This window comes from Protobothrops mucrosquamatus, unplaced genomic scaffold, assembly GCF_001527695.2.
Source record: "Protobothrops mucrosquamatus isolate PMUCROS unplaced genomic scaffold, P.Mucros_1.0 scaffold_9, whole genome shotgun sequence".
NCBI lineage: Eukaryota > Metazoa > Chordata > Lepidosauria > Squamata > Viperidae > Protobothrops > Protobothrops mucrosquamatus.
In genome coordinates, this window is record NW_015386085.1 from 111,554 (window position 1) to 122,944 (window position 11,391).

An 11,391-nucleotide genomic window follows, 5' to 3' on the forward strand; every position below is an offset into this window, starting at 1 on the left:
ACCGGAAGTCCAAATCACTTTCACTTTTTCTTGCTAAAAAGTATCATTCATCGCCATTTTGAGTTCACTTTCACTCAATCCAGCCCAAGTATAGGGAAGATCAAAATATCCCAAGTTAGAGTAAAATCCACAATAGGAAACAAACTTCCAGGGTCGGTTTGTCTGCATATAATAACTCACAGTTCAATTTAAGTTGCAGTGGTGGCGGCGGCTTCTGGCTTCGCTGAAGCGAAGGCGTCCTGGATCGCGGAGAATCCTCGGGGCTCCGGAGGAGTTCTAACCTACATCGTCCACATAGGACGACTCAGGAACTCAACTCCTACCCCGGGCAGCTCACCGATCCCCTTATGCCCAGGGGAAAGGTATCAAGCCGTTTGACAGCTGATGCTTTCTGTCAAAACGGCTTTTACGCAAAAACAGGCGGGAGGCAGCTGTCAGCTGCGTCCGACGAGGTCGCCTGCCACCGGAAGTCCGCTTACCATTCAAGCTCTTATTGAGCTGAAAATGGTGATGTGAATTTAAAAAGTGCCTTGAGTGAGTGTAAAAATGCTTCTCTGTTCCCTCAGTTTCCATCATACAGTATCCCATGTTATCTTCGAGGCTATTTGAGGGTCCCAAGACTTCAGTAGTACCTTCTGTGGGAAGCAAAGGTGTCTGTAATAAAGTGGGAAATTCTGCTCCTGTATCTTTCAGGCCAAGCAAGTCAGTTTAAGAACAACTGAATCCAGCATTCTCAAACTTACTGTTTGTGGCAAGGAATCCATTTGTCTCCGTCTTTTCCACAGTTCCCTTTCTGTGTACCTTCTGTATTGAGCTTCTCGTAACAGTGTTTGTGAGACACTGAAGCCTCTGTGGAAGAAGATAAGGTAATTTCCAATAATGCTCAAAATGGTTTTATTCACTTTTGGTCCCAATGTTTAACCCTGCTACAAATAATCCTACTACAGTTAGCTATGAACATACTATGAACATAATAGGGATGCTTAAAATGTTCTTTCTCTCTCCCCCCCCTTTTCTCTCAGATGACAATGCATTTTCTATATTCTTCCAAATGGTGTATTTTTTTTTTTGCTTTTGCTTTTTGTAATTTGTTTTTTCCCCTATTTTTATTTTTATTTTCAGTGTTTTATTGCTCACTATACATTTAAATAAATTAAAAATAAAGAACCAGATATCAGTAGAAATCAGTAGTAATGTATTATAGTATTTATAATTTAAAAAAGTGAATGTCCCTAACAATTTCCATGTGCATTAAAAATTTACTGCTTGTGTCTGGGATATAAGATTATAAAAAACTGTATATTGACTCAGAAAAACACACACAAAAAAGAGTTATTTTCCTAGTACGATCAGGAGGTCTGGAAGATACTTCTTTTTGTCAAGGAAAAGAAATTTTACTAAATCTTGTATGTTTGCGATTATTTTTTTTTAATTTGCAACTAAGAGGGGATTTACTTGGGAATATTTTATGAGGTAGAAGATATTTTATCCTCCGATTCTGCCAAAGCTGTGGTCTAGATCTGTGTAAAATTTTTGCAGGGCAACACAGTTCTTCATCCAGATTCATCAACCCCTATTTTCAAACATGATATGGCCAAATTACGTTGATCCTGATTGATTTTTGAGAATAGGGCCTATTCCCCAAAATGCTGGAACACCCAAAGACAATAGAGGATAATATGAATCATATATATTGAGAGGGAGAGGGAGAAGGAGAGGGGGAGAAAGGGAGGGAGGGAGGGAAAGAGAGGGAGAGGGAGGGAGGGAGGGAGGGAGAGAGAGAGAGAGAGAGAGAGAGAGAGAGATTTACATATCAACATAGGGTAAAGAAAATTAGTATTAAGTTTTCACATATAAATTCCGAGTAAAAGTGCATTAAAGGCCCTTATAAATTAACATTACCTTTTAATTCATTCACAACATAGTAAGAAGTAGATAGAATGTGCTGAGAAATATTTTTGTATAAATTAACTTACTATTGCCCCAGATGTATTTGCACTGATTATCTCTTGTCTTACACTCTCCATTGTAGCAACGTCCCTAAATAGGAACAAATTATAGTCAGAAACATACCATTCTTCTTTCTTCGTAAAAAGCCAGATATTGCCACGAGCTTTGTCCTTTTTGCTAGCAAGGAACAAACTTTTTTTTTCTAATAATACTGCTTGGCTTGGCTTTCAAGATAGCAAGGATGCTTGAAATTATTTTCTTTTCACCAGGCTAATAAAATGTTAATATAACTTTAGATTTTGCTTCCCTAAGATTTGAGAGTTTTTCTCTTTAAGACATTAGAATATGTGAACAAAAAGCAGTTAGGTTGCTTTTTAAACTCGAGCCTAAATCTATACATCCCAAGGTTGCAAAGCAGAATTTGAAAGAAGGTAAAAGTTGCAGCACAGAATTCCCAGCATACTGAAGTAAATTCAGAGGATATCAAACAGAGTTTAGAATATTATCCTAGTAACTGCTTGAGAAGAAATAATGCATGCAGTCTCCAGTGAATCTTATATTGGATAGAATATTACACAAGGAAATGGCAGAAGAAAATTATTTACTTAAATAGTTCCTATATTTAAAGAAAGCATTTTGAAGCTTAAAGTAGCTAATAACAATTAAAACAGCATAAGCCATCAAAACAAAAAAGAGGAAAAAACAACATCCAAAAAATAGTATTTCCCATCAAGAAAGAAGGGGGGAAAACACTGTAAAAAGTTTTTATAACTTAAGCAGGATCTATGCTGAAGCCTTTCTGACAGTGGAGCATAACAATGGCAGCATGCAACAGGCATCGATGATATGCATAATGTGACCATGAGGCATATACCTCATAGCTGTGGGGGAGGAAGGAGGAGGAGGAAATACCATGTACCTGATGGCACTACATTTTATGGCTCCAGCCACTATATACTCTCCCCCCCACACACCCTTTATTTTTAAACCAAAATTTCTGCTTGCAAAAGATGTTGTCTGAATAACTTATTCAGTCTTTCATAACTGATAGTTTCAAAAAAAATCCCTTCCTTAATAGCCATCCAGTCTGCACCCATAACCCTTGTGTGCATCCTTGAATGACATCCTGTGAAGTGAAATTGAGAGTACTGCAACTTCCAAAAACACTGTCCTGATGTTTTCAATAAACTTATAGGCTAAGCTCGTGCAGGCTCAGTTTTAACTTACCTGATTTGAATCACAAGCAAATCCATCTTGCTTATGAAGATTTGGTGGGCACTGAAAGGCAAAGTATTTCTTTACTTTAAAATTGTGGAATTATCCCTTAGAATTTACTTGCATTTTCGGTTCACGTAGGCTTTTGCTGGATGGTGACCATCTAGACATAAGGGTAGACAGTTATCTAAAAATCAGATGCTATCTGACTAAACAGTTCTGAAGTCCTGTATTAGGTAGTTGATTACCCAGCAAGGTTAAACCCTTCTGCGATGGACATAAAAATGAGAAATTCATAACCTAAAAATTTCTTGATTTAAAAGTGTTTTTGTAGCTACCATTAGATACTTGTAGCTTCAGTTGTTTTTTTTATCAGTTTTAGATATATATAGCAATAGCAATAGACTTAGACTTATATACCATTTCATAGTGCTTTATAGCACTCTCTAAGTGGTTTACAGAGTCAGCATGCCCCTAACAATCTGGGTCCTCATTTTACCAACCTCAGAAGGATGGAAGGCCGAGTCAAACTTGAGTCGGTCAGGGCTGAACTCCTACTATGGGCAGAGTTAGCCTGCAATATTGCATTCTAACCGCTGCGCTACCTGTGGTCTTATCAACATATCTTTCAGACAGCCTGGCTTTGGTAACTGCCGCCTGATTAGGCTACTATGTCTACTTTACATAGGTCTGCCTTTAGAACCACCCCAGAAACTTCTGTTGTTCTAAAATAGGGCCGTAAAATGACTAATTGAAATGGAGTATTTTGATCAAATTATTCCAGTGTTTAATAGATTAATAGCCAATTTAGGACTTCTGCATAAATACTTATCTGAAACTTACTTAAGATAAGGAGGTCCTTTCTGTAAGCCATTACCAAATATAATTGTATAGGTAGTTACTAGCAAAGATCATACTTACAGATGTTACCCTAGGGAAGACTCTAATTAAAAAGGCACCTGCTGGTACTCTTTGATCACTTTTTCAGTGAAACCTGGCCTTATTAAATAATTACACATCTTCTTTGAGGATTTTGTTATGTTTTATTTTGTTAGAAAGAGTCTTTAATTACTACTGATACATGTTAATCTTATTTTATTCCCATCCAGAAAGCACGTTTGAATGTTGATTGGTCATGTAAAAATGATAGGTGAGTACATAATCTCCTGCATTTAGATGATTACTTAATTTGATTAAATTCCTTAAAGAGATGTCCCTTTTAAAAACACTTAATTATATTGAATGTGAGTTAAACTCCAAAGGTAATATCAAAATAGGAATACTTCTTATAAAACATTGCCTGATATGACACATGCTTTTCTCCATAGAATAATTGTGTTTAGTCAAAGAAAAATGAATACATATTAAATAGAAGAATGCTGTATTCTAATTGTTTTAAAGGCTGTCTTAAAGAGAGAGCTCAATCTCTCTCTCTCTCCCTCCCTCTCTCTCTCTATATATGTGTGTGTGTGTGTGTGTGTGTGTTTGTGTGTGTGTGTGTTTTCTGAGGTTTTCGTGGGTGTTTGTATGTAGGTCTTTGGTTATTCGGGTTTTCTCCCGCGTAAAATTGGAAGTGTCTTGGTGACATTTCGACGAAGTCACATTTGTCATCTTCAGGCTGGTGTTTTCAGCTTCCTGCTTCTAGGAGTAATGTGTGATCGCAGCTGTTTCTTCCTTTTAACTGCCAGTAGGGTTTGAACTGATTGGGTGGGAGCTTGGCTGTGTTCTGATTGGGTGGAGGTGTGTTCTGATTGGTTAAGGAGCTTTGCTGTGCTCTGATTGGATGGGGGGGGTTGGCTGTGCTCTGAATGGCTGGGGGAGTGTTCTGTTTGGGTGGGGGCTTTGTTGTGCTCAGGTTAGTCTGAGTTGCAGGGGGATTTGAGATGGTGAGCTTCATTGCTGTTGTTTGGCTTCGTGTTCGTGGTCGTGCCACATCTTTATGGTGGGTGTCAGTTTGCTTCATGTATGAATTGGAGGGGTTTAAAGTGGCTAATAATGCAGCTGTGGACTGGCTTCTAGTTTGTGGTCGTGCCTCATCATCTGTGTGGGTTTGGGTTTGGGTTTGGGTTTGCTTTTTGCGTGGATGTGTGGTGGTGACATCCTGTGTGGTTTTCGTGAGTATGGGTCTGGTGTCATTCTTTGTGTTAGGGACTCGTTTGCCAATAAGGGCGGGTTTCCAAATGGCTGGTAGGCGGGAGGTAAAAGGAAGAAACAGCTGCGATCACACATTACTCCTAGAAGCACGAAGCTGAAAACACCAGCCTGAAGATGACGAATGGGACTTCGTCGAAACGTCGCCAAGACACTTCCAATTTTACGCGGGAGAAAACCCAAATAACCAAAGACCTACATATATATGTACACTGAAATCAACAATCTGAATGAAAGCTCTTTGCTGTGATCCCAAATTGCTCTTCCACAAATGGAAGGATTCTTTCTACTCAAAAAAGGTTACACAGCACTGTACGAATTTTTGCTTATTCCTGTTTCCTCCTGCAACCCTTACTGCCACAGCTTTCTGGAACAAATTTTGGAGGGGTGGGCAGAAAAAGGAAGAGGCAAAAACTCCCCCTTCTATCCTTGTAATTGCCTTATGTTCCTTCCACAAGAATTTTTAATCCCAAACATTAAAGAAAATATATGGATCCTAAATCTAAATTATTTGGGAATATGTATATCAGCACAGCTTAGGTTTTAGACATAGAAAGTTAATTTTCTCCACCTTTCTCAAAATCAAATTTTGGTTCTAGTATTGTTACACAAGAGAGAGGGAAGGAGATCACTGACTGATAAATCAATATGTAACATATTCAAAATACATTATGTCATTACCTGGCCGGAGTCACCAGTACAGATTTCTGTAATATCACATTCATTCACTGCATAGCGACACTCAAAGCCTCGTGGAAAAAACTGAGAGTCAAAAGATTTTCAGTTAAAAAACAGTTAAGTAACAACCAAGCATTCAAGACTTGTTTTTTAAAAAAAACTTAAGCCTTTTATTGGGTGAAAAAAAATGATATATAAGTATCATTTTCATTCATTGGTAGGAAAGCAATTGGGGAGGAGATGATATGTTTTTCAGTGGAAACAGTTAAGTTGTGGTATCTCTCTATCCAGGACCCTTTGATCCTAATAGTAGCTCTGTTTTTTATTTTTATCTTATGGGATTACATTTTCTAATTCAGTGCCATTTGGTAAAGATGCAATTAAAATAACTTACAAGGCAGGTTTCATTACAACATGGACCATCACTGCAATGAGCTCCGTTAGAAAGGGAACATTTTTTACAGCAGTCTGCATGGCAGTCCTAAAAAAATATATACTGTATATTAATGATTATCATTTATTTATTTAGCATATGGCATATCATTCATAGACTGTATGTTTAAAAGATCTATTTCCAAATGCCAATGTCCATGCCATCTAACCACTGAAGTGTAGCATTGTTTAAATTTTAAAAAAACCCAGATACTGGACCGGTCTATGACCTCAGCCTATAGCCGGTCATGATATGATCTATAATTTGACATGGAGTATGAAGCTAGTTTGCCTCCTTGTGATTCACCCTGGATAATGCAACAGCGTGAATTAAACAAACCAGCAACTCTGTAGACTTTCTTGGCTCTAAAAGTACATAGCAACGAAAACAAAAACAAAAAAAACAGACCTTTTCAGGTCCAAATGACAAGAAAGAGCGGAAATATTATTTGAATTGGCCAAATGAATGCTGAGAGGCTCAGCAGATCCAAAAGCCAATATGTTTCCAAACTTTTATTGGACAGTAACATATTAATGGTAAATAATAATGATAAAAGTTAAATGAAAGTATTCAATGATTGACTTCTCCTGACCAAACTTCATGTGCAAAACTGAGAAGGGGTGAGTCCTTTCGTTAGTGCACTTTTAGAATATGTTGTTAAATGGTGGAAGATCCTCCAGAACAAAGTGTGAAATTGCACCAACGATTACAGTGGGAAAAGAGCATAGAAAGTACTGGTCCATGGATAGATGTCTACTTTTGCACATATGATTCCTTGCTTATATATATTATATATATTTGCAATATCAGTGACATGTTTCTTTATTAAGTTTTACTGATTTATTAGATTTGTACTTTGCCACAATCTGACACACTCTGAGGTTGAAATTGAAAGTATCTCTGTACTAAATACAGGTAGTCCACGACTTACAACAGTTCGTTTAGTGACCGTTCTAAGTTACAACAGCACTGAAAAAAGTGACTTATGACCGTTTTTCACACTTATGCAAACTTCTGACATGCAAAGTCAATGGGGAAGCCAGATTCACTTAAGAACCATGTTACTAATTTAAAAACTCCAGTGATTCACTTAACAACTGTGAAAAAAATGCCTGTAAAATGGGGCAAAACTCACATAGCAAATGTCTCACTTAGCAACAGAAATGTTAGGCTCAATTATGATCATAAGTCAAGGACTACCTGTAATATCACACCAAACAACAACTGAGAATAAGATCTCTTATGTGCCAAATATATTATAGAATGTTGAACCAAAATAATTAGTATAATAAATATTCAAAATGCTGATTATTTTTCTTAAAGCTCAAAATCCCCAGATTGCAAGATGATTTTGTTAACATCGGGCCATGCCATTGGTTGAAATATTTACATATATAAGTTAAGTGAAGATCAGAAATACAGCTCTAATTAATTAGGACAGAAATACAAAGTAAGAAAAAATGAAAATTAGAATTAAAACTCTTCTCAGCCTTACACGAAGCAAAAGGCAACTCTCCAAATGAGAGTTCTGATGATCTCCACTTCTGCTGGGATGATCTCAAAGGGATCATCCATCACTCCCTTCTTTATTATTTTATGTCCTATGAAAATGAACAGAACCTTATGAGTAATTATCTACTTTTCAGTTTTCATTTTAAGATGAAAATACTACCGTTTGGATACCACAGTCACAGTCTTCGCCTGGTTCCACATACCCATTTCCACATTCAGTGGCATCAAACAACTGAAAAAAAAACACATTTAAAAAAATGTTAGGATCTAGTTACCATTAAAAGATTCAGCTATATATTTAAGTGCCAAATACTTGTGCATTACTGTTCTGAAGCTGATTATTAAAAAAATGAACATCAGATTTCTGCTGGAGATTTTTCTCAGGAGTAATTTAATATAGAGAGCAAAACTTCAGAGGAACTGCACTGCTGACTTGGAACTTGTTCCTCTCATTGTATTTATCTGGTTCTTCCATCTTCTATTCTTTGGATGGATCGGTCATACAGCCAGATGCTAGATAGATGCTATTATGATAGTAATGTCCATCTTAAAAGAAAGAGATACTTTCATGTGGTAAAAATAGGAATGCCGAAAGAGGAATGCTGCAATAAGAAAGCCTCAGTCTAAAAGCTTAAAGCACCCGCCAAAAGAGGAAGTTGTTAGTTTAAGTGGTTTCTCAAAAATAAGGATATTGCAGGTTAAGTAAGTTCAGTGAATGCTCTTGAACCCAAAGCAAAGATATCTTGTGCTTTGGGAGTAAAGCATTATTCCTGGAAACCCTCTTACTTCCTAGATATAATTGCAGGGTTGGTTCAGTTTTACATCTGTTACAAAGTGAAATTTCCTTGATAAGCGCAAATATGCAACACATAAGGCCATCAGGACAATATTCTTACTCTATACCTTGTATTATGTGCACTTATGAAAGATTGTGAATTTGACTGAATTGAGAGACAGCTCATCCCTAAATGATACTAATCTTAATGCACAGTTTAGAATAAAGTTGAATAACAGCAGATTTTGTCAGGCTGAGGTTTTAATCACCCCTCTCATGATTGTTCTTTTTAGCTAGGAATGTTAAAAGACTGGATTCTATCATACTAACATTAATTCAAAGTCTATACCAGTAGCCAATTTGAAATTCTGAGAGCTTTACAGTTCCCACAGGGAAATAACTGCCCGCTCACAAAAGGAGAATTATGACATAGTCAATCACAAAAGAAAATATGAGCATGGAGTTTGGATGGTACAAGAAATAGCAGCCTATTCCTCATTCTTAGGTTAAAGTGTTAAAGGATGATATTTACAAGTTGCTCTTACATCCTTACAATGCATAACATTTAGCTTTTAAAAAAACCAAAGCTTTTGAACAAGCTATAGTATCCATATTATATATAAACATCATGCAAACCAAAATCACAAACCACGTAATGGTCTTGACCGGTGTTAACACATTTGTCAATCATCGATACATATTGGCTTTCATTGTACTCTATCATCACAGATGAAGTTGATCACACAGAGTCAAATTCCCATTCAATTGTGGGTCTCACTGTAACTTAAACCACAGTGTTGTTGTGAGGTTAAAATCCTGGGGTGAGGAAGAAACCACCTGAAGGTCCTGAACTAAGTTGAAATACAAATGAAATTTATTATTTATTGTTTTTTTCTGTTATTATGCTAAACCAAGGTGTACGTTAGAGCAGGAATGGTACAGATAGCCTTCGACTTATGACCATTTACTTAATGATAATTTGGAGTTATGATGGCATTGAAAAAAGTGAGTTACGATCGCTTCCTTGCATTTACAACCATCGCAACCTCCTTGCAGTCATGTGATCAAAATTCAGGTGCTTGACAACAGGCATATACTCATGACAGTTGCAGTACCATTTGCAACTTTCCCAGGGGAGCTTTTGACAAGCAAAATCAATAGGGGCAACCAGATTCACTTAATGATTATGTGATTTGTTTAACAACAGTATGGTTTGCTTAACAACTGTGGCAAAAATCAGGTGTGACTCACTTAATGTGACCAGACGTTAGTAACAAAAATTCTGGTCCCAATTGTGGTCATATGTTGAGAACTACCTGTAGTAAGCAAGAAGAGATGACATTTTTCCCCCTTCTGTTCTCCATTTCCTTCCCAATTCACTCAAAATGTACCATCACCCAGTTTGCTACCTTCATCAAAGGATTATAAGGAATGCACCTTTGTAGGCCTGTTGAAAAGACAAAAACCTCCTCCTCGGAGTAAAAAATCTCTGTATTCAGCAATGCTGCACTTTGAGAATTTTCTGGAGTGATAGACACTGAAAGAAAACAACAGCAAAATGTTAGAGAAATGGTTCATAGCACAGCCATAAAGAAATATCTAGTTTTTTAAAAAAGGAAATAGATCAGTACAGTAGTATACTTTTGCAGCAGATTTTAATAGTTCAATGGTTCAGTTCAATTTTCTTAATGCAGCCTTTTCATATTTTACACAGATTTTTGGTAGTACTTTATTTCAGACAAAGATGGACACTATGTTAGTCAAACTGGATTAAGCGCCTCACTCTCTATGCTTTTTGACCAAACAGAAATATTTGTAATCTTTATTTAGGGTTTTCTTTTGGCACTATGAAAAACAATTAAAATTGCCTACATTTTTGTGTGCAAACTGGCAAACCGCAAATGGAATATTCTGTATTTTGGACTGACTTTGAAGATATTTCAGAAACATTGTTTTCTATAGAATTCAGCCATCATAAAATTTGTAGAAAAAACAGAGCAATCACATTTTACCAATTCAATGTTATTTTATTTGTTTTTCAGTTTATTTCAAGGATCAATGCTGGTCAATGTCCTATCTGAAAAGATCAAATTTGCACCATCACAAAGAACAAATTTTGAATAGTGATCCATACCTATGACTTTTCTCCTCCAAGTATTTAAATTGGTCTCAGCTATTTTAAATAAAGCTCTTTCACTGAACTCTTTTAAAAAAAGGCACACAAAATTTGGTGTCTGTAATTTGAAAAGTAATCTTACCTCCCCCCCCCATTATTTTTAGTGTAATTGATTTTACTGAAGCTCCACTTTTGAGGAAATAAAACAGTTTACTTGAAACTGTTTATGCAAATCAGAATAAATACCCAAGTGAACATTTAGAAAATTTAATCAAAAAACAAGTCAATATTCAATTGAATTCACTTGACTCTGTAGTGTGGTTAATATCACACAGAGACAAATGGTAGCAAAAGGCATCTATCCTTGCAATTATGCACTATTATAACCAAGTGAGAAAAAACAAGTTATTTGATGTAACACTGTTTCTGATTTAAATTTGTTTTTTTACTTTTAAAATATACACATTTCCTATGATCCTCTCTAATTTCTTATCGTGCAAAGATAAGCGACATAAGAGAAACAAACAAGATTTAAAGTAAAAAATCTTTTTTTTTTTTTTT

General features: G+C 36.3%; 1 protein-coding gene across 1 annotated transcript in view; it reads right to left on the reverse strand.

The window, feature by feature from the left end:
* ADAM23 (ADAM metallopeptidase domain 23) overlaps positions 1-11,391 on the reverse strand; it is a 91,269-nt gene that overhangs the window by 27,321 nt on the left and 52,557 nt on the right. Inside the window, 7 exon segments of the mRNA XM_029284659.1 lie at positions 744-849; positions 1,977-2,040; positions 3,178-3,228; positions 5,998-6,078; positions 6,389-6,475; positions 8,100-8,171; positions 10,152-10,251. Of these exon segments, the coding sequence (XP_029140492.1) occupies positions 744-849; positions 1,977-2,040; positions 3,178-3,228; positions 5,998-6,078; positions 6,389-6,475; positions 8,100-8,171; positions 10,152-10,251 (561 nt within the window).